The sequence below is a fragment of the Leptidea sinapis genome, chromosome 24 (genome assembly GCF_905404315.1).
Source record: "Leptidea sinapis chromosome 24, ilLepSina1.1, whole genome shotgun sequence".
Classification (NCBI taxonomy): Eukaryota; Metazoa; Arthropoda; class Insecta; order Lepidoptera; family Pieridae; genus Leptidea; species Leptidea sinapis.
The window spans coordinates 1,270,826-1,294,095 of NC_066288.1; the positions used below are offsets into that span (position 1 = coordinate 1,270,826).

The following is a 23,270-nucleotide window of genomic DNA, read 5'->3' on the forward strand; positions in this document are numbered from 1 at the left end:
TACTTGCCAGGCAATCAAAATTTCTATACACGTCTTTACATAAACTGCTGTTGAGTGACGTAGATCCGATAGGAGAACCTTTTCAGCCTATTTCGAGGACGTGTTTATATTTACTAAAACGCTAGTAAAAAGCAGTAGCAGTTGCCATTCGCTATGAAACAGTAAAGTGAAGTAGACCATCCTATAAACTGTCACGAATCCTTCAATTTCCTCAGTTTGAAACTATTGCGTCTTTGACCTGAAAACGAGCGACAGTGACTCGCGTGTCGGTTTAATAATCAGTCTTCAGGTGCAATGTTTAATGTCATTTGTCTGGTGGTCATTATTATTGTTGGAAGTAAGTGTCATTTCATAAATTTTATAGAATACATGAAGTAAACATACAACATAACTGTACCGTGTTCAAAAAATATATCAAAGGTATGAAAAATCAAACCAGTAGTAGTAGCAATACATGTACTTTTTATATATTTAATAAATCATTATTATCATTATTGTATATATTTTATGGATTTCGTTATATATAGCTAACACCAAAACTTAAAAGTGAAACCGTAATCAGTATTATAAAATAAAATGTATTTATTTTCATTGTAAAGTATTTTAACTTGTATGTAAGATTAAAATTACACAATGACATTACAATTACAAATAAGACACGTTTTCATTTGACAGATACCCGGGTATATGCCGTTACTTGTGTGGAGCCTCCTTTGAAATGTCCGAATGAAAATATATCCTTTTGGCTGTATACGAGGTAAGATAGTAAATTATTATAGTAAAATTGTTATGCAAAAACTAGTTAGGGAGGACACGTTGACAGAACAGCTGGAATTCCTGGTGATATTCGTCAAGAACTTGCCTCGCTATTAATAGTCTCTTCTGAGATTGCCCAATCAATCGTTAGATCTGCTATTCGACTGGAGTCTAATTCCTACAGACTTTTGTTAGAGAAAATATTTCAAGCTCGATTTCACCATCGATAATACGTTTCAATAATATAATAAACGTGGGCCGATACGAGATGTCGTTGTGAACATTCGTCGTCGAAGTTTTGCTCACGTGGAGTGATATCGATAAAATATTTAATGTTTGATGGGTTAATCCTAGCTTAGGGCGCATTCACACGGAATACGTCATTGACGATTCGTCAAAAACACAAATCGGCCTCATGTAAATGGGCTCTTACATACTCTTATAAACATGCAGTAAGTTCTGCCTTATTTAAACAATGGCAAACATTTAAAATGGCATATCAGGGAATATAAATATAAATAATAAATTAAATATAATATAACCTCTAGTATAAAATAGCAGTGTAATAATGAAAATAAATTGGCAATATTTTACCCAATCTGATTGCTTCAACTTTAAAGGATATTTTGACGTTGCGTTAAATATTTGATTTATTGACAAGCATGGGTGAATTCATTGATGCAATTCGTCTCAAATTGCTTCTTTAAAAAGAAATAAGAACGCTATCCACATATAAATAACGTTTGTGAGATATCAAATAATAGTTTTTTACTATAAATATGTACATGATATTAATATTAGTAAAAAAAATGGATATGCCTTTTAATTTGCTTTAATAGTGGGAAACAATCCAGGAAAGAGATATGAATAATATAATATATGTAAAGTTTGGTTTAGTAGCATCATATCTATTACCCACATTGTAAGTTTAATAATGCCACTCGATAGCCAAACAATTACCACAGTTTTAACGCTCCACGAAGCTCGTTTATATTTCAATCTGTCGATTGCGTATAAAGAGGTTCGTATGATATATATTTATGTTGAGATTATACAGAAGTTATAATAAAAAAAAAACATAATAATGAAATAAACGTGATGGTAAAGTACTGTGATACGAACCTGATCACAGTAATTGAGTGTGCCCTGTGCCCGTGCCTACCACTCGAAGAATTATATGTCGCGATTCAATTACCGATTAGTTTGTTTCGGTTATTCTTTGAAACTGATTTTTTTTTTATTTTATTCAGCAGATGTAGGACAAAGAGTAACTTGGGGTAAGAGTTTCTATTTTCAACTCATTCAACATCATATGAAAGTGAGATTAATTTCAGTAAATTAAATTGCTGTAAAATAATCAGATTGCAGAAAAAATATTTCACAAAAATCAAGACGATTGAGAAAGTTAATAGATGAATCGATATTACTGTCGGGATTTAACTCTTGGCGATTTCAGAATCTGTATTCCGTAAAATTGTTGAATAAAATATAATATCGAAATATATATTGTGGCAATTATCAATTATGAGCTGATATCCTGAATGTAAATTTAACTCGTTGGATCCAATTCATTCCTTGCGACTCCAGAACGAATAAACAAAAGCTATAATACATAACTATATATTATAAAATTCTGGATGGGATAATTCATTGCCTTGGTGTGACTACCTACGACGAAACTGAGAAACGAAATTCTATCTGCGGTGCGGATGACCGTGTCTTGACTTCTCTTATACTGTAAGCAAATATAGCGGTGATCACTTATCATCAGACAACCCTTAGAGAGAATAAAAAATCAATATCAGAAATAATATATTAACTTAATAAATTATTCACTCAATAACGACACAATATCAAAACTTGACCTTTAGTGGCACGAAACGAATTGGCATAATTTTAAATCCATATTTACGAATACGGTATTTTTTATCATAAATATTATGTAAAGTTTGACAATGTTATGCACCAACGTCATAAAAACAGCATATTAAGTGATAGAAGCGCAGCAGTCGCAGACACCGTAAATAACAAATGTCTTTTTATTATAATAAGCAAATATATCATCAACACATAAAACATTTTAAAATAATTATAAAATTCAAGTTTGTAGTATCAAGATAACAGAGTTCTCGGTGACAACATTGACCACATGCGGTGCAAGAATGGCTTGATTCTTGTGCTCATCCAGTTTTATGCATCCGTTTGTTGAGCGGAGTTCTGTGGTAACGAGTGACGAGTGAATCAACAAGTGATGCAACCTGTCCACCAGAATGTGGTGCCTCTCAGCTCATCTTGAGATATAATATGTTAAGTCAGTAATTTCAGCAGCTATGGCACCTTATAAACGGAAACACAAAATTAGTACAGTAGGTACTCACAGCACCACCACCAGTGGGAAGCTCCTTTGCACAGGATGCCGGCTAGATTATGGGAACCACAACGGCATCTATTTCTGCCGTGAAGCAGAAATGTGTAAGCATTATTGTGTTTCGGTCTGAAGGGCGCCGTAGCTAGTGAAATTACCGGTTTATTTTTTTGAGAGGAGGAAATACATTAACGTATTTACGCCCCGGAACGGGGCGTAATATGTCGGACTCGAGTGTCCGCGTAAGCGGACGCCCCATACCGACTAAAACCTCCTGTATGCTATTAGCCCTGGTTTTTACAGCGAAGTAGGACGTGGGCCGTAGAGGCCGCAAAGACTACGCAACAACAGTCGCGGGGCGTCTCCTAAGGAGACTCGAACCTCGGACCGGCTGTGTGCTTGTGGGAAGGAGAGCGAATGAAGATGAAGATGAAAAGATGAGAAGAACACACTCGCCGGCGAGTGTGGTTATGTTTTGTGTAATGTATGTAAGTGTGTATGTATGTGTTTATGAGTGTATGTATGTATGTTTGTAAGTAGTGTAAAAGTTTGTGTGCATGTATGTTTGTGTTTGTGTCTGTTTGTGGAGTGTGTTTGTGATTGTGTAAGTGCTGTATGTCAGTCCGTGAGTGAGTGTGAGTGGAGTGAAACGCTTACAGCACGAGGACTAACGTCTCTTCGGGTAAAAGAATGTGTGGTGCATCTAGGTTGCGGGCCGCTGGCCATCGTCAGAGTGACGAGTGCCAGTGGTTTGCGGTGGTTGACCGCGCCTACGCCTGCGAAGGCGGTGTGTGCGTGTCTGTGTCGGTGTTTGTGTAGGTGCCGCGTTCGCGATGGTGATGTCGTCAACAGGGTCTACCGTGACGTGCCTGGGACGTTTTATTGGGTTGAAAAAAATTACCGGGCAAATGAGACTTAATATATTATGTCTCAAGGTAACAAGCGCAGTTGTGGTGCCGCTCAGAATTTTTGGGATTTTCAATAATCTTGAGTGGCATTGTAATGGGCAGGGCGTATCAATTACCATTATCCTGCTTGTACCTCATTTTCATTAACAAAAAACACTAGGGTACTCCCAACTACTTCTTGCTGGCAGAAACAAACATTGTCGGAGTTCCCAATTTGGGTAGCATTCTGTGTTTTTTTATATTTAGATGTATTGAATATTTTCCCTATATCTTTGTAGGTAGGTAGGTAGTAGGTTCTATATGTTAGTAATGAATCCTGTTCAACAGTTTCACGGCCGTGTGTGATCGAAGACATATTCCTATTCATAATACATTGCATACCTTTCATTGACTTAAAACAAAGGACCCTTATAAGTTCACTTATCTCTGTGTCAATTCTTTATTCTTAGAAATGGGTGACAGTATTAAGTTGATTGAATGCCTAAATTCTGTTGGCCCTTTCATCTGTAAGAAAATAAGCTGGTAAACTAAATAAAAAATAGTGAATATGACTATATTATATACTAACTGACCCGGCAAACGTTGTTTTGCCATATAAATTATTTTTAGTGTTCAACCGTTTTTCTCCGACTTACTTTTTAAACCCGACAACCAAGACCACGAAAAAGTCTTTTAATTTTTCAGGTATATAATATAGCATAAGACATTCACAAAAATGTGGCTTTGTATTGGTAAGAAGAAAATTAAAATCGTTTCAGTAGATCCAGATATCAAAAAGAGAGAAAGTAATTTATTTATTCGTCCACTTTTTAATGTTTTAATATTATTTTGCTATTCGGAATGGACACAAATCCAACAAAATTGAAAATCATGAAAATTAGTCTAGCCTTTCCCCAGATATACGTGTTCGAGCAACTGTGTAATGTATGTAAATTGGAACTCCACGCCTCTTCTGTAGACGCTACGCATCACGCCAGGTTAAGCAGTAAATGCAGTTTTCACTTTGTAGCACTCCGAGCCAGTGGCACACCGTAGGATCCATGAAATAAAAAAAATCATTAAAACTTATTTCATTAAAATCAATTAAACCGTAAACACTATGAAGTTTAACATCGTGTCATGTTGCGTTATGTTCTCTTTCGTTCGAAGCTGACCAAATGTCCCATCCCTGTCTAGTAAATGTAAAGATCTCACCAACTATGTCACCGATACACAGATTCATAGCCAAGGGACATTCGCCTGTGGTCTTCCATCGCTTGAGCCTGGCTGTATCATGCGAATACTATGCAATGCATCACATGACATCACATGCTGTTCTACACTATGCATTGCAGCACACTCGTTTCTTTATGTTACCAACATTCATTACAAATTACAACTGTAAACATCATAATTAAAGTTTCTCTCATGCTCAGCATCGTGGGACATATTGCTTAACGCTAAGCCTAACGCATTAGTTAATTTACAACTATGATTTACAGAAAATAAAATCACAAAAAAGCAACTCTCATTAATTACTAACGCAAAAGCTAAGTCTTAATTATTGACGGTAACGTGAACTTCTTTTTACAAAAATGAATTTCATATACTGGATTTATATACAATTCAATTTGTATATAATAATAACACTTAATTCAATTTGTACGTATTGAGGGTGACGAAAATTTGTTTTTCGCTATCACACGGCTTTGTAAATAGTAGATATGAAACTCTTTTTTTGAAGTTATACTTCTTTTGGCGCGATGGAGAAAATTGATGAGAGTGAATTTTTACGATGCGCGCGCACACCGACCGCGACACCTGAATTCTACATCGTGAAGTTAGTTCTAGGTGGCATGAAAATCGATGACTATGTTCAAGTTGTATATTCTAGTAGTTTTATATTTAGAACACGTGTTTCGTGTACAATTACAATTACAATCACACGTGTACAATTAAACAGTGTGAAAAAATAAATATTATTTGGTGTTTTTATTAAATCAATTTCATATATGACGGTGATAGTATTTACTAATGAATTATTAGTATATCTATATATATATATATATATATGTATATATATATATATATATATATATATATATATATATATATATATATTGAATATTAGTGATAAAACTGATTTGAATAAACTGTTATGAGTGCATTTATAGATTTGAGGTTAATTTTCGGTATGTGTTAGTTATTTATGCAACTGTTGTGTAATAAGGGGTATTAAAACACGAATGTGGATTTATCTCACGAGGCGAAGCCGAGTGCGATAATAGTATCACATGCGTCTTTTAATACCTAATTATCAACAGTTGCATACAATACTTTATCTACACTCAGAATATGAATCCTCTAAAAGATTCTGATACAGTTAGCTTACTGCTAACATTAAAACAGCCAGTCCTAGTAGTAACCTAATATCATCCATTACTACAAATAAACTAAGTACTTATTAATGAAAGAATTATTTATTTTAGTAGTAATTTACATTTTGTATAGTGCAATAATCACTTTAATTCACTTAAATATTATGTTCTTTTGCAGCGTTTAAAATGAATCGCTCATTTTTTGTAAACAAAACAATAAAAAAAATGGAAGAAAAATGGCGGGGATTCGAATAAACTACTATTTTTTTTTACGACGCGCGACGTTCTGGTAGTGTGGAACGCGCGTAAACGAAAATGTTCTTTTTTTGAAATTCATACAGATACCACGCATCGAGCAATAAGAATGTGGCTGTCTGTTAAAACTCTTGAGCATGAAGGGATCGAAAAAAAATTGGAGTGTTGTTATGAAATTCATTACAACATTACAACACTCGTTTGGATGATGTAATGGTTATTAGAACATTGGGTGTTTTAATGTTGGCAATAAGCTTACTGTTTCAGAATCTTTGATAGAGGATTTAAAGCATGGGTGTAGATAAAATTTATTTACATCGTTAATTAAAAATTATTACATTATTATCTAAAAAATATTTTTGTTTACGTGTTGTTTAATAAAAAAAAAATCTATACTTGTTTATATAAACCTTAAATGCTGAGTGTTTATAATATCTTTAATCATAACTATTTGTTAAAATTTGATTTATTTTTCCATACGCCAAAGAAGTATAACTTCTAACGCGTGTACATAAGTATACACACTCATTTTTTATTTTAAAACTACCTTCACAAATATTATCGACTAATCGGTAAATTAAAGTCTTACCAAATTAAGTTTACTTGAATCCTTTATCCCACCTTCGATGATGAAGAAAGAGCCTCAGTATTGTTTTTTAAGGGTGTGACGTCACAATTTAATATACAAAGTATTTGATCACCTTCATGTATTCTACAGGAAAAGTTATGACGACCCAGAGGCCCGTACCGTATTATTATAAAACGGTAGATTGTCAATTAACTTCATTTCTTACAATTTAATAGCCTGGTTTTAGTTAAATTGTAATGTCACGAATACACTATAGTGCTATTGGAAAGCAATTATATTTTGACAATTTTACTCGTTTTTGAGGCCGTCTCTGATTGGTCTGTTTCTTGTATTTATTGTATAGTCATTATTTTTAAGTTATACATTAGTGTAATCAAGTAATTGTTATCTAAGAGAATCGGTTATTGTTCACTAGTAGGTCCCAAAAACAAATTTACATTGTTAATCACAATGAATCGGCCCTTGTTCATTATAATTTCAACAATAATTTCAGATGGAAAATTATATTTACGCTCCAATGTTTACGATTATTGTTTTGCAAAGTGCGTATGCAAAAAAAAAATACCAATCAGAATGCTCGAATTCTCACATGAACTTAGCATTCATTTGTAATATACATAGATTTATCATAATATCACTATAGTGTACCTGTTACATTACAATGTCACTAAAACCAGGCAGTTAAATTGTAAGAAATGAACAATATTCCTTTTTATTATAATATTACTAGTGAAATTGTAATATCACGCTTTGACAATATACCTACAACATATATAACATATTAATTGTTAGAGTGTGAACGCTGTATTTACCGCCTGCAAAAATATTGATAGCAAAGTTTGTGTAAACAACTGTTTATTTTATCTTATATTATCAACTAACCGCAATCAACTAGCAAACAGAACTCAACGTCCTTGGTCTCGTCATTTGATCAGTCTGGTTGTTTTTATGAAAATAAGGGACGAAACGATCAGGACGTTGAGCTGATGGTAATTTATACGTCCTGTACATTACAATACAGTGCCGCTCAGGATTCTTGAAAAACCCAAAAGTTCTGAGCGGCACTACAACTGAGCACGTCACCTTGAGACGTAAGATGTTTAGTCTCATTTGCCCAGTAATTTCACCACCTTCACTTCGCTTCCGTGCCCTTCAAACCGAAACACTGTAATGTTTACACATTTATGCTTCACGGCAGAAATAGGCGCCGTTGTGGTACCCATAATCTAGCCGGCACCCTGTGTAAAGGAGCCTGGTACCAAAAAGAGCTGAACTTGCACGTGCCCACTTTTTAAAGTCGTTTGTGTTAAAACATATATTGGTATAAATCCGAGATTGATGTGGAGCGGTGAACATAAAACGCAAAATGTCAAAATAAGAACGCGTAGGTTTCTGCGTTGTCAATACACACGTCTTGTCATCTCACGGTAAGTGATACTAAGAACCAAGTATCCACTACAAGGCATCGTCCACGATTTTTTTCTCATCCCCTGTGTGTGGTGGAGGCGGAAGGACGGGGCTGAGTCCTATACCCGAGCACTTCTTGTGAGTTATTGAGTATTTAGCTTCGCTATTTCGTTGGTATCACAACTGCCTTACTTTCATTTAATGCTCAAGGTCCATGCCGGGATGATTAAAAGTATAATGTGGAATAAGTCGTAAGGATTTCACTAGAAAAACACATATTAGTATTGACGACACATAATAATTATCTTTCCTAGAGATTCGGCGGTACGTCCTTTTTTATTTCCTATAATAAGACTGTCTCGTTTTATAAGAAACACGTTTATGATTAGCTTATTCTAATAACCACCATAAATCACACCAGTCTTCAAACAAAAAAACTGGCTTTCGCCATCTTCGGTCGGCTGGCGGTCTTCTAGTATACCGTGGAATTCTCCACAATGTATCGTCAACGAATTTTTTTTGCACTCCACGAATTGTGGAATGAACTTACTAACACGATGTGTCAAGGACGATGAACCATCAAAAACAAAATCATGTAAACCCATCGGCACCAATCCTATGATTCCTCTGGAGTTGTGAAAGTATATGTGGCCGTTATCACTACTGTCATGTGACCTGTATCTGTATCTTTGTCCAGTTATTTCATAAAATATGTCGGTCACATTAAAAGTTTTGCGTAACTTAAAAAACAACATGTTATAACCAAAATATTATGTTTATTGCTTTTCAAAATACTCTCATTTACATTTTAAACATTTTTTCATGCGATTGAATCATTTTTTAAAACAGCAGGACCACAGATCTGAAGACATGTTTTCTACGTGCTGATTGAACGCTATCACCTCAGCTTCTTCGGAATTGGTAAAAGTGAAACCGAGAGGTCAAAATCAAAGATTTGATGAGAATCAAAGATTTGATGAGAATCAAATCTTTGATTTTGGAGAAAATATAGAAATCACAGGCTAGGTCGGGGCTATGAGTAGGATGGGCACTTTTTCGGAAACTAAAAATGGCTTAGTTTTGTTGACCGTGTGTGAAGAAGCGTTGTCATGATGAATAAGAACGCGGCTTTTTGGTCGTCTTTCGCGAACTTTTTATAACACCCTGGGTAAACAAATGGTAGAATACCTCTCGATATTAACACTCTTTTGATCTTCAGGTGAAATTGTGCAGATGGGACGTAGCTGAGAATAAAATGCGATAATTTTTTTACCAACGTTTCTCGCCTGCCTCACTTTTGTTGGTCTGTTCTCATTTTCAAACACCCATTCACAAGATTGCGGTTTTCTTTCGGGTTTAAAATAATAAATCCACGTTTCGTCTCCTGTGACAATGTCATAAACAGCATTAGAATGTCAGTGGTCGTACTTCATTAGCATCTGTGAGCACCATTCCACGCGAGCCCGCTTCTGCTCCGCTGTCAGTTCATGAGGGATACAACGACGACAACAAAGTTTCCGAACTTTCAATTCTTCGAGTAAAATTTTCTGAATTTGGCTGATACCAATCCCCAATAGTCCTTCAACTGTCTCATAGGTACTCCGCGGGTTTTTTCAATTAGCCGCTTAACAGTAGCCACATTATTTTCGTTGACGGCAGTTGAAGGCCACAGGAAATTCGTCATGTAAAAACTTGACCTCTCTCAAATTAAATTAAATTAATCAAATCAAACCTTCGCCTCACGGTGCTTCTCTCCCAAAATCATTTTGAAGACGAGCGGCACAGTCTTGCGGAGAGAGAGAACTTTTAAAATCATAAAAATCATCGCTCTAAAATCTTTTCGACTTAATTCCATTTTCGTTGCGTAGGTAGAACTATGATTTGGGATAAAAAACAATTGACAAATGATTTCTCGGCAATTGCTTTTTTTTTAATTACTAAGAAGATTGCGACGCTTCAAAAAATATAACATTCGAAATTCAAATAGTTCCGATTAGCTAGATGTGCAAAATTTATAGAGTGCCCCATGTATGACAGATAAACAGATAGACAACTCAAACTTATATGACTCCTAAAAGAGGCGAGGGCTTACAATACTTTATTATAATCTAATGAATTATAAAATGTTTTCAGAGCAAATCAAAATAATCCACAAGAAATTAATGTTAGTGACTCAAAATCACTTCTCGATGCGCCGTGGGTGCTGGATGCTCCGATAAAAGTACTGATCCATGGCTACACAGGGTACAGGGACTTTTCGCCGAACACCGAAATTCGACCAGGTATCTATCTTATGAAAACAGCAGATATTGACAATGAAAGAAAAGTATTAAAATAGAAAAGTGGGGGTAACTTAAAAAAAGTATTAACATACAAATCGGCAATTTTTAGAATTATTTAAAGTCTGTCCGTCTGTCTTACTAATTATTAGCGGATAACTTTGAAGGTACTAAACGAATCTTATTCACGTAAATTTTACATGTGGATAGAGTATAATTGGAAACAGAATATAGGCTTTGTTACATTAAAATCGGATGTAAAGTTAAGTTTCAATTTATTTATACCAGATATTTTTAAATTAGGTTATAAAGAATTTAGAAAGAAGTTGTTTCTCAAACTGGTTAAATACGTTTTATAAAATATTTATAGTAATTTTTTTTTCTTAAATTTTATAACATACTATTAAAATTTATTATTACCAACCGCACCTTTAAAAAACAATACGGAGGCTCTTTCTTCGTCATCAGAAGTGAAACAAAGGATTCAAGTTCACATAATTTGGTAAGACTTAGATTTACGGATTATTTGATGTTATTTTTGAAGGTAGTTTTAAGCCAAAATTGTTTTAAAGCTACCGTTTACAAAGCCGTGTGATAGCGAAAAAGTATTTTTCACCACCCTCATTCGTACAAATTCAATTAAGTGTTTGTATATAAAATAAATTCAATTTTGTGAAAATAAGTTCACGCTACCGTCAATTAAAAGACTTAACTTTTGTGTTAGTAAATAAAACGATACTGTGTCCAATGAGAGTGGACTTATTTGTAGCAACACATATAAGAATTTAATTGTTTTGTGAGTTGCTATTGTGTGATTTTTTATTTGTTTTTTATAGTAGTAAATTTACTGATGCGTAAATAATTATTACGTTTGGGATATTATTATTGCCTTAAGACATGTCAACTTGTGACGAATAACCTACATCGAGATCATATTGCATAACCAACCATGCCTATTCCATCAACCTTACGAGAAGGGTTGTCACTAGAGTCACTCTGCGACTCAGTGTGAGGAATAATCAATCAGAAGATCAGTACCTCTATAAAGGGCACTTGCCCTTATGTAGAGGTACAGAAAAGACGGTCAAATACTAAAAATATCTTATATGGCAAAACAACGTTGGCCAGGTCAGCTGGTAATCAATAAAGTAAAATCGTCGAACTAACATAACAGGCGGCGGTAATCATACACCACCAAGTGAACCTGATAATAGTTTGACCATGTTTACAATCAAGGTTGACATTTATAAAGTTGCATTGAAGTGTACAGTACATAAATTGTATATTTTCTAGTCGGTAGCCAATATCGTAAAATTATGTGTTTGCTACGCTTTCGCGTCAAAACTATTGATCGATTTAATATAAATTTCAAGCAAACAGAAATTCATTTTGGCTGATGATAAGGGAAACTAGATAAGATAAAAGATGAATTTTAAGAAATTTGGGATAAAATGAATATTTATATCCTTTTCTGTTCTTAGCACAGTGTTCAAAACGTCATGGTAATGAGCGAAGTATATATGTATGATGTCTTATGTTATGTTATATGTTATATTTCAGTATATCTGGAATGTTGCAACTATAACATCATATCACTAGACTACAATAAACTTGCCCTGGAGGGCTGTTATATCGAAGCCGTGTACAACACTCAGCTGGTGGGAATGTGCACAGCCCAGCTCATCGATCACCTGGTGGACCTTGGATTGAGATTGAAAGACTTCCATGTGATAGGCTTCAGCCTGGGTGCTCACGTCGCAGGAATGATTGCCAACTATCTGAAGTCGGGGCAGCTCGAACGAATCACAGGTATTACAGGTTGCTGCGAATAACATGCACTATATAAATACTTTTCTAAAAAGAAACATTTTTTATTCGCATAAACAATTTAGATTTTTGCTTTATTTTAACTTATAAGCATCGAGTTGGACCTGAGAGTTGAACAAAGCATACAAGATTCTATGACGATATGTCACTCGAACGGTTAGCTAACCGTTCGAGTGCTCTCGCACGGAACGCGAGAGGTCGTGGGTTCGAGTCCCGCATCGTTCATAAAATTTTGTTACTTACATTTGCATATGGAAACCGAAAATACCACTGGTACATAACGCTTTATAAATTTTAAAACTTGACAGCTTTAGACCCAGCACTACCGCTCTTTGCTACGGCAGCTAAGAACAGCAAAGTAGATGCTGGAGACGCTAAGTTCGTGGACGGTCTTCATACAAATATTTTAGAAAAGGGGAAACTGGAAACAAGCGGCTTAATAGACTTCTACGCTAATGGTGGTAGGAGCCAGCCTGGTTGCAGAGCAGATGCAAACTATAGTAAGTTACCCCTTATCTATATATATATATATATATATATAAGAGATTTCCACGTATATAGTCACTCATCACGATATCTCTGGAACCATTGGAGCTAAAGACTTGAAATTTGGTAGGAATATTCTTTTCACCGAGTAGAGGTCAGCTAAGAACGGATTTTCCAAAATTCCATCCGCAAGAGTTTTTTTTTATTATCAACAGAACAATGTCTGTCGGGTCAACTAGTTGTTAAAATAGGACTAAATATAAAAAAATAATTTAAACAACCAAACAAAACGCGTGGAGCACACCTCCTCGGAACTCCAGAAGGCGTCTCAATAGTGAGGTCTAATCTTGTATCTTATAGCACAGTTATAAAAACAGTGACAACAACACAATAACTGATCTTATATTAATTATAAACAGTAGTTCGTTGCCCCGTCTTAATATATTAATTAAATTGTCCTATTCGGACTATACTCAAGTAAAAATATTTTTGACTGTGAAAATATAATATGTAAGATACTTATCGGGAAGTGACCCTGCAACACGATGCTTAAATCAATCAATAAATTACTATTTATATCCGGGTAAAACCAGATTAAGACGGTAATAAAATCTTCTTTAATTTCAGCTAAATCAGGTTGCAACCACGCGAGAGCTCCACAGTACTATGCTGAATCAATTATAACCACAACTGGCTTCTATGGTGTGAAATGTTACTCTTGGATCGCATACACGTTGGGCTTGTGCAGACTGATACCCGATGATGTAGAAGTACTGTTCGGTGAATATGTTCCCCGAAAGTGAGTATTATTTAGATAACCGGTCATGTGCGAGTTGCACACACCCACCGCGGGTTCATTATATATTACTAGGTACTACCTATACTTGTAAATTGAAAACTATACATCATAAAAATAAACAAAAATCTGTTTAATCTTGTGCCTATAAAGCCCTTCCATACGGTATCCCACATTAATTTGGACCGCGCTTCCTTGCATAATACTTGCCAATATTAATAGTTCTGAGTCAACGGAGAATACCCTATAAATTTTTATTCCCTAGAGTGTCTGAAAATACATTTTTGCAGCATAAACGGTCATTTCTTTTTTTACGTTAACTTAAAAGTTTCAGTTTTTTACATCTTCAAGAGAATGTAGACTTGACTATATTATTTTAATGTCAACTCGATAACTCCTCGTGTTCCCCAGAGAAAGGTGATCCAATCAGGGTTCCGTTTTTTCGGATTTACGGAACCATAAATATATCTTTGCATAGAAACTTTTTTCTCCTTTATTTATATAACTAGCTGATTCGGCAAACTTTGTGTTGCCATATAAATTATTTTTATTGTTCGACTGTTTCTTTTCCAGCGTACTTTACAAATCCGACTAGTACGAAAGTCTTTTAATTTTTCTGGTTAATTCCTATCTAGTATATCTATGACACTCACAAATAAATGGTAGCAAAATTTTTAAAATGGCTATCAGTAGATCCAGATAGATACAAAGGCCGGCATCACTCCTGTGATTCCTCTGGTATTGCAAGAGAATGTGGGCGGCGGCGATCACTTAACACCAGATGGCCCGTAAGCTCATTAGTCCTCCTTTTTCATTAAAAAAATTAACGGAGAGGTGGTAAAACCAGTTGAATATGCTATATTTCTTGGCGTTACTCTTGATTCCAAATTGCAATGGGGCCCCCATATTGAAGGATTGGCGAATAGGCTTAGCTTTTGCAGCATATGCGCTTAAAAAATTAAAAAATTAACTTCAGTTATTTTCATAGTATTATGTTCTATCGTATATTTGTAAACTAGGTCATCAAAAATCAAGAGAAAAATTGAAAGAAATAAACATTTTGACTATTTCTTCTCAATATATTCTTGATTATGTTCATAAGCACATTAAGGAATTTGCTAAAAACTGTGACAATCATAATGTTAACACGAGAAACAAACATAAACTTGTTATGTCAACTAATCAGTTGAGTCGAATTTTCAAAATCGGTTCAGTAGATCCAGATATAGAGGCCGGCAACGCTAAAGTCTTTTATTGGGCGATGTGTTTAACAATATGATTGATCCCAGAAAATGTACAAAACTTTGTATTACAAAACTTAAAAGAATTGTGAAAAACGTTTGTCTGCGAATGGAAAATTTGCACAGACTGTGAATTTAGTGGACACCGAATTTAGGCTGTGAATTTAGGCTCTATAATTTTACATGTTTATTGTACGATATTACATTGTAATCCATATTTTTTAAACAAGCCCGCTGAGTTTCTTGCGCCCATTCTTATCAGGTCTGAGGCACAATTTTTCGAACGGTTGGTAGTTTTTTAAGTTCATTATGTGATTTTAAATCCTATTTTGAATAAAAATATTTGCATTTGAATAAGAATCGGAATGTAAACCAAAATCTTAAACGCCTGAATAATATTGACGGCAAGTGTAGGTAACTGTGTTATTGACTTATATACTTTACTATATAATATTAGCGAATAGAAGAGGTTCAAGTATGAAATTGGCGTTTGGTATTTACTAAAAATAAAAAATAAATTGTCAGGTAAAAATATTATTTAATTAAAATCTAGAAAGCCTTCAGTCATTAAATAAAGCATCCTCATCTCTTTTTAACCTCAGGGTAAAAAGGGTCATTAATGTCTTATTTTACCATTTAAAGTCCAAAATGAGGAATAAATGGTAGTCAGTAAGGTCCAGGCGATGGCTTGGCGATTACAGAGGATGTCATAGGATTATCAAATGTGGGTCTTGTAGCGTTTAAATGGTCTTTCGATCCTCGTGAGGACTTGCACTGTCTTGGAACAATAATGGTGAAGATCAGTTGAAAAGTTAGGCCTCACTGAGAGGTTCGCCTTCACTGTTTGAAGTTCTTGAGTTAAGAGGAAGCTGTAGTGAATTATATCATACAGTGACCATTTAACATTTTACCAAAACATTTCTATGGGTAAATTTCGCTTGAAAGCGTTGTTGCGGCGTTTGACCTGAAGTTATAAATTTAAAATGTCGTACCTAGGATCCAAGCTCAGAATTTCTACATTCACTGTATGTCTGTGTGTTAAAACATGGGATACCCATTTTTCGAGCTATATTAAGTATTCGGTTTTGCTGCTAAGGTTTCAATTTTATATCATTAAAGCACGTCAGTAATTCCTTGGTAATTTCATGAGAACCTTCTGCAATGGCATTACTGGCCTTCTGGTCTTTCATTAATTCTTCAAGTCGAAGTTTCCTTTACGGAACCTTATCCTCTCCAAACAACAAACTGTTTCCACTGCGTCGGTTCCACGCTTGAACTCGTACTCAAAAAAACTCTTATTGTTGCGCATGTTTCAAATCTAGAATGTTCTAGCTGTCACGTGAATAAAGCTTCTCTCTTAAATCTTGCATCAACGAGGTTTTATATTATTTAGAACGCCAAGACAACACGGATGTATATATCCAAAACCATATTATTACCTTATTTAGTTATCAACTTTATAAATCATATTATTTTCCTTATAAAACTCCCTTTTCTATCTCCATTGGTAAATCACCCACTTATATTAATCCCAAAAAAAGTTTCGTTACGTCATAAGGTTTCGAACTTAGCCTCAAATGCACTATATAATTATTTCGTGTAAACATTCACTTGGTGTGCCGCAGTTATTATTGTCAAGTACTAAGCTGTGTCGTCGTATAATAAAGTCAGTCAGCGACACATTTCTGCTTTCACTTTTGTTATTCTTACAATTGATCAAATCATTGTATTGTGATGAATGACAAACTCCCACAGTAAATATCTGAAAACAAAAAAATAACTTTCAATCTACTCCATGATTAGACTCATAAGACTTAGGATTAAGGATTAATTTAATATTGCAGTTAAACGATTTCTTAGAGAATAATAACCTTTTGACGGGAAATGGTCCAAGTCAGATTGAAAATGTAATCAATAATATTGTGTAACAAAAATCACTTACAGAATAACCAAGAAGACGAGGAAGTCACACATCTATTGGTATGATAGCAGTGGGTGCTATCATACCAATAGATAAGTCACACACACACAAACCAGCCGGTATATAATATGTGTTCCGAGTAGCACACATAGATGTTTATTTTTCATCTTACATTACCAGCTCATTTAAAACATTAGTTCCTCTTGTACTTCCGCGTTAACTTAAGAAACACCCCGTGATCGCCTACAATTGGTAGATTATATTTTGTCACACAACGCTATGCTTGTTAATCTCATACTAAATGGACAGTTTAATATAAAATAAAACTTTAGATACTTCTGGTTTGATAAAAAAAAGTTATTGATGTCATTTTATTGATTAGGTAACATTATTTCGATATCAGTTTAAAGTTTTTTAATATATATTATAGTTAAGGAATAATAATAACCTGGTGACATTTAACGATAACACCCTGTATATTTATTAATTAATAATACATTTATAATTAACTCTTGTTTCAGTATACCCGGAGTTTATTTCTTCAACACAAACTCAGAACCTCCTTACGCCCTAGGGCCGTCTCGCTCAATCAAGACATCGAAGACTGACGAAAACTAGGAAATTATTACCGGTATCTAGACATAAAGCTTACGACGTTAATTTTAAATAACAAAGTAAATACAAATTTTATAAGGTTAAGTAACATTATAATTGTGGTGTCTTACTTTTAATATTTTAATATTTACCCGTAAACCAACGTTTGTGATATTAACTAGTAATTAATTTATTTTGATAGTATTATTATTTATTAAATTTTAACCTACTAAGTTAATTCAATACTTACTGTGACTTATAACAATTACAGCTCAGTCAATTTCAACGGAATATGTTCAACCTTTCCTTTTTAGTTCTAAATATTGTTTATGAGTTTGTGTACCATTATATTACCATTGTAGATAATATACCAGCGTACAGAGTAATTGACAGCCCGATAATACGTAACCTATATTGATTTGTCCATGTGCGCGTATTAGTTCTTTAATATTCAAAATACTAAGAAGCGTAGTCCGATGGTGGCTAACTGTTTAGGAACGACTTGACAATAAAAGACAATACCTGTGTCTCCGTTACACATGTTCTTCTGACATGACAATAAGGGACGAGACTAGCAAAACATGGTAATTGATACGCCCTGCCCATTACAATGCAGTGCCGCTCAGGATTCTTGAGATACCCAAAATTTCTGAGTGGCACTACAACTGCGCTCGTCACCTTGAGACATAAGATGTTAAGTCTCATTTGCCCAGTAATTTCACTAGCTACGGCGCCTACTACTTCCTTTACCTACCTACTTTATTGAAAAAGCACACAAATATAAATTCACATTGTTAATATATTTTTACATGAATATAATTATTGTTACTGGTTTCTCTACAATAATTAAAAGCTAGACATGTAACACACATAACTTAAAAAGAAGAAGCAAATCAGATAAGTGTTAATTTGGATTCGCGGAGGAGAAACAGAAAAGCCTTTTTGCGGTAAAATTTTAGAAATGAAATGCCTCATTAATGGTAAGGCCGCTATCCTAAGAAATAGCCAAAATAGCGCATATTTGAAAACATTTTTTAACGGTTCATATGAAGCTTTTATTTTTACAAAAAATAATTATATTTGTACAGAATATGAGAAGAAAATTCATTTTTTCTTGACAATTCTATCTTCAACTCTCTTTGACGTTCAATAAGTAATGTTAAATCCTATTTTGAATAAAAATATTTGAATTTGAATTCAATAGACATTGCGAAAAAAATCACCAAAGTGCCCTAACTTTAACAGTTGGTGCCATGTTAATCATTCAATTTAGACACAAAGTGTACAAAAAATTATTAAATGTTTACCAATAATATTTAACATGACATAGTTTTGTTATTTTGTAAAGAAAATTATTTCATGTTTGTAATAAATTAAAACTGCTTCTAATTTTGATTTAAAACTATGGCGATCTTAAACGAGAGAGGTAACCTAGATTGGTTTCTCTCGATCCCGTTTCCTCCGCTCGATTCCTCAAACGCGATGGCTCAGTCCCCAGGATTAAAGTATTTTTACTAATATGTTTTACCTTGTCGTCCTATGTAATAATAATTAATAGGTGAACAATTCTAGTCAAACTGCTGAAAAATATATATCAAATAATGTATTATAATTTTCTTAAGTAAAACGTAACAGCTTTGTTTGAAATATATGGACCCATTTGTTTAATTTGAAGGTTCTTGCAACAGTCGCTTCAATAATCACTATTACCGGGCGAGGTCTAATGGTCGCGGTCAAAACGGTATAACATTAATTATTAAAATTATATATTCGAGGTGAAATAAACGGGCATAATAACTTGCCTTAGAATATCGTTCTAATTATGTTTATTAATATTTAAGCTGCCTTAACAGTTTATTTTGAAGCATTTGTGTGTGTTTATCTTGCATCCAGCTTACATTCGTTAGTGTAGCGTTAGTTTGTAAATGAAAATTTTCTTTTCGTTCAATGAAAACAGGACTAAAATTAAACATGTTAAGAATAAAATATGTGCTTTATTTCAATATCATTTTGTTTACGTAAGGAGACTATCTATATCATCTATATCTAGTATCAAAAGAATAATTTATACGATTTATATTTTTCTGAATAGGCGACAGTGCTGCAGGCGACTACCTAATAGTCCAAATAACAAAGTTATTTTTTTGTAATTATTGCTTTGTCAGCATATTAACAATAATTTCTTGAATGTTTGTTAGTGATGTTAATAAACGACAAAGGCAATCTGATAAATGTTGGTATTTGTGGTTGGTTGTGGTATGCTGGGTTTGGTAGATGAAGAATGAACGTAGAAATAATGCTGTACAAATGAGAATATTACGTTGTGATTGTGAAGTTGATGTGACGCACAAATGAGGAAAGAGTGAGATAGAGAGCGATGAAACAAGAGATAGAGAGAGTTTAAAAGATGAAAATGTTGAAGTGGTTCAGTGATATGGAGAGGATGTATGTGATGGTTTTTTCTCTCTGATTTATAAAAGTATTTATTTTTCAGTTAGTGTCTTCTCGTTCTTCGTTTCAGTGCACTCGGCTAAGTCGAGTTAGTAAGTCTTTTGTGGGGCGATGTATATGCTTTTACAACAAGATCCCAGAAAATGTTCAAAACAAAAGTATTACGTTATTCAAAAGAATTGTTAAAAAACGTTTGTGTGGTAAAGTTTACTATAACATAAATGACTTGCTTAATGATACCACAGATTGGGAATGGAATGGAAATCTAATAAAGTCGTCACTTGTCTGATAGACCGGTTAAGTCACCCGAGGGCGTATTCTAGAAGGCTTCCCAATACGTAATCCGTGATCGAGTGTATTGCTGTCTCTGTTGAAACAAGGGCGTCTTATACTGGCATGATTTTATAATACAAAAAAATAACTTTTCTTGGTATTACATTTAATTTACTTTTGGTGAATTACAATGGAGACGCCTAAGTTATAAATTGGTTAGTACATTTATGCTCGATGCTCGATTAAAAGTAATTAATATTGAAATGGCGATGACACAGTCACATCAGCTGTTTTAGCGTGCATTCTGGAATGGATCCTAGGCGTTAACATGTTGCCTCCTATGATTAGCATGGTCCACCGGTAGAGGAACGAGGTTATTGTAGGTTTTTTGCAGCATCCCCGAAGTAGTTCGTACTTCGGCCACACAGTTTTATGCACAGTCATGAAGACAGTGACAACACACGCTTGATCGCGGATAACATGTTAAGACAGTTTCTGGAAATCGGTCCTCACTAATCAAGATCTAATTATATTAAGCTCCACACTCAGGCCAGCAATCGAGCTAAATGTATTGGCAACAGCAAAAAATAATATAATAATAATTACTATTTTGATATGATTGATTATTATTAAGATAAAGAAGTACTTATTAAGTGACGTGTCGTACCTACGGAGACTTAAGTAATCTTCTTATATATAAAAGACTAAATCATGTCCCTTTTTATATCTACCTATTTTTTAGTTTTGCGAATCTCGGATCAAATTTAGGTACTCCGTGTGTAAAATCAATAGTTATCTGCTCGTTTAAAAATTTTATAAAATCAGATCTAAATGATAATATACTAATTTTACCTTACAATAAAATTGTTATTATGTTTCCTTAGACGTCTGAAGTCCTTTATGAGAGAGTACATCGCTCCTTTCGACGTTCCGTCACTAGATGTCGCTACTAGTTTCCGCGCCGAGCAGTGCTGAGAGTCACTCTATCCATTGCTTCCGGTTTCAAATGGTCATTGGTCATTTCATTCGTCATTGTAAGGATCATAAATGATGTAGATGCACCAGGTAGGCATCACTAGGACTTCAGACGTCTAAGGAAACATAATAACAATTTTATTGTAAGGTAAAATTAGTATATTATGTGTTCCGTCTGACGTCTGAAGTCCTTTATGAGAGACGTGTTTGTTATCACCTGGTGGCTTGAATAAATGCAACAATGTGATGGGACAATTAATTAATATTATTTAACAGAAAATAATTCCGACAGTGATTTTTCGTTTGAATGCGATGAAGATTGCATTGTTCTGAAATAATGTTTTCTAAAAGTTGTTTCGTGTTGCCAATTTGCTTTTGCCAAAATCTCATCAATAGGATAGTTTTCTATCCAGTTTAAAGAGGCTACAGCCGACCTGAAACTGCCAGGAGAAGCGTTAATTCCTGCATCTAATAACAGACGTTTCAGCCAACCGCCTATAATAGTTCGTGATGCTGGTTTATACGGAGCTCTTGTGGTTATAAAAAGGTTAGTAAATGAGCCCCTAACTGCGCTGGAGAGCTCCACTAATCGACGCACCCAAAATATTGGGTTTATATGGAGGTCAGGATGCGGTGATAGTATCCAATCAGATTGCTGGTGGTGTACAGTATCTGTTTTAGATCCAAATTCGGGACGTAACGTAATTTTATCGCATTCTTCTATAAATCGGCTGGAATCGCAATGTAATAATGTTAAGTCATGCACTCTACGTCCACACAGTAGCAGTAGAATTGCCGCTGCTCGCTGAGAAACCTCAAACAAACTGTCTAGGTTGGGATCTGTGTTCTTCAAATGAGCAATTAGAACTCTTGCATCCCATATTGGTGCCTTTGGTGGACATGGCTTTGATATTGATATAGCTTTTAGAATATGTTTTACTAGAAGATTTGAAGATAATTTCATCTCAGATGTAGTTTCACAGACCGAAGCAATAACGGATTTATGAACCAGAATCGTTCGATAAGCTAATTTGTCCATGATATGTAATTTTGCTAAATATCGAGCAACTTCGCTGGCAGCAGGTTTTTGGTGTTTAATTTGGTTTTGTGAACACCATTGAATCCATTTATTCCAGATTGGTGTGTAAGTTTTTAATGTAGAATCTCGCCAGCATTTAGATAGTAGGTCTTTTTCCTGTTGTGACCAGTTTTCTATTAATGTATCCCACCCGAAAGAAGCCAAGCTTCCAACTGCAGGCTGTGAACCTGTGCTGGAGCTTTCTTGAATTTAGACACGTGTCTATAAGACACTATTTTTTGTTATTTTCATTGGATGGGTTACTGCTCTGCTCTTCAGATCGGGCTTCCAAAAACACTTTTCCCACTTCGGTGCTATTGTTATGTACCGTCCGGTGGCCGGGTTCATGTGTTGTAGAACTCTCGGTAGGAGACTGGGTGGAGGAAACACCCAAGCCAACTCGAAGTGCCAAAGCCTGCTGAATGCGTCCTGAAAGCTGGCGCTCGAGTCTAGTAAGTCTAGAGTAGCATAATTTTGAACAACATGGGCGTTGGCGGAGGCAAACAGATCGAACTCTGGAATTCCCCATTTGGCGAAGATGGGTTTTACAGCCTCTCTTGTCAGGTGCCACTCGGCAACTTTCCTGTTTCGGGATAAATGATCCGCTTCGATATTGTATTTCCCGGGCAGGAAATGCGGCACTAACAGAATATTTAGCCTGTCTGTCAGCTTTAGAAGATCCTTCGCCATCTCTAGTAGATGTTGTGACCTC

The 23,270-nt window shown here is 34.8% G+C and overlaps 1 protein-coding gene across 1 annotated transcript; it reads left to right on the plus strand.

The window, feature by feature from the left end:
• The first annotated feature begins 132 nt into the window (after positions 1-132).
• On the plus strand, positions 133-19,767 carry LOC126971654 (pancreatic triacylglycerol lipase-like). The gene is made up of 7 exons (XM_050818029.1): positions 133-337; positions 676-757; positions 10,771-10,919; positions 12,477-12,725; positions 13,052-13,243; positions 13,857-14,028; positions 17,709-19,767. The coding sequence occupies exons 1-7, from the start codon at positions 295-297 to the stop codon at positions 17,803-17,805; spliced, it is 984 nt and encodes a 327-aa protein (XP_050673986.1). The 5' UTR covers positions 133-294; the 3' UTR covers positions 17,806-19,767.
• Positions 19,768-23,270: the final 3,503 nt, after the last annotated feature.

Bases quoted from the DNA above. Each gene is read 5' to 3' on its own strand.
- LOC126971654 (XM_050818029.1), top strand. From the start codon at position 295: ATGTTTAATGTCATTTGTCTGGTGGTCATTATTATTGTTGGAA. The intron at 338-675 runs GTAAGTGTCATT...TTCATTTGACAG, and splicing joins GGTCATTATTATTGTTGGAA to ATACCCGGGTATATGCCGTT. The intron at 12,726-13,051 runs GTATTACAGGTT...AAAACTTGACAG, and splicing joins GCAGCTCGAACGAATCACAG to CTTTAGACCCAGCACTACCG.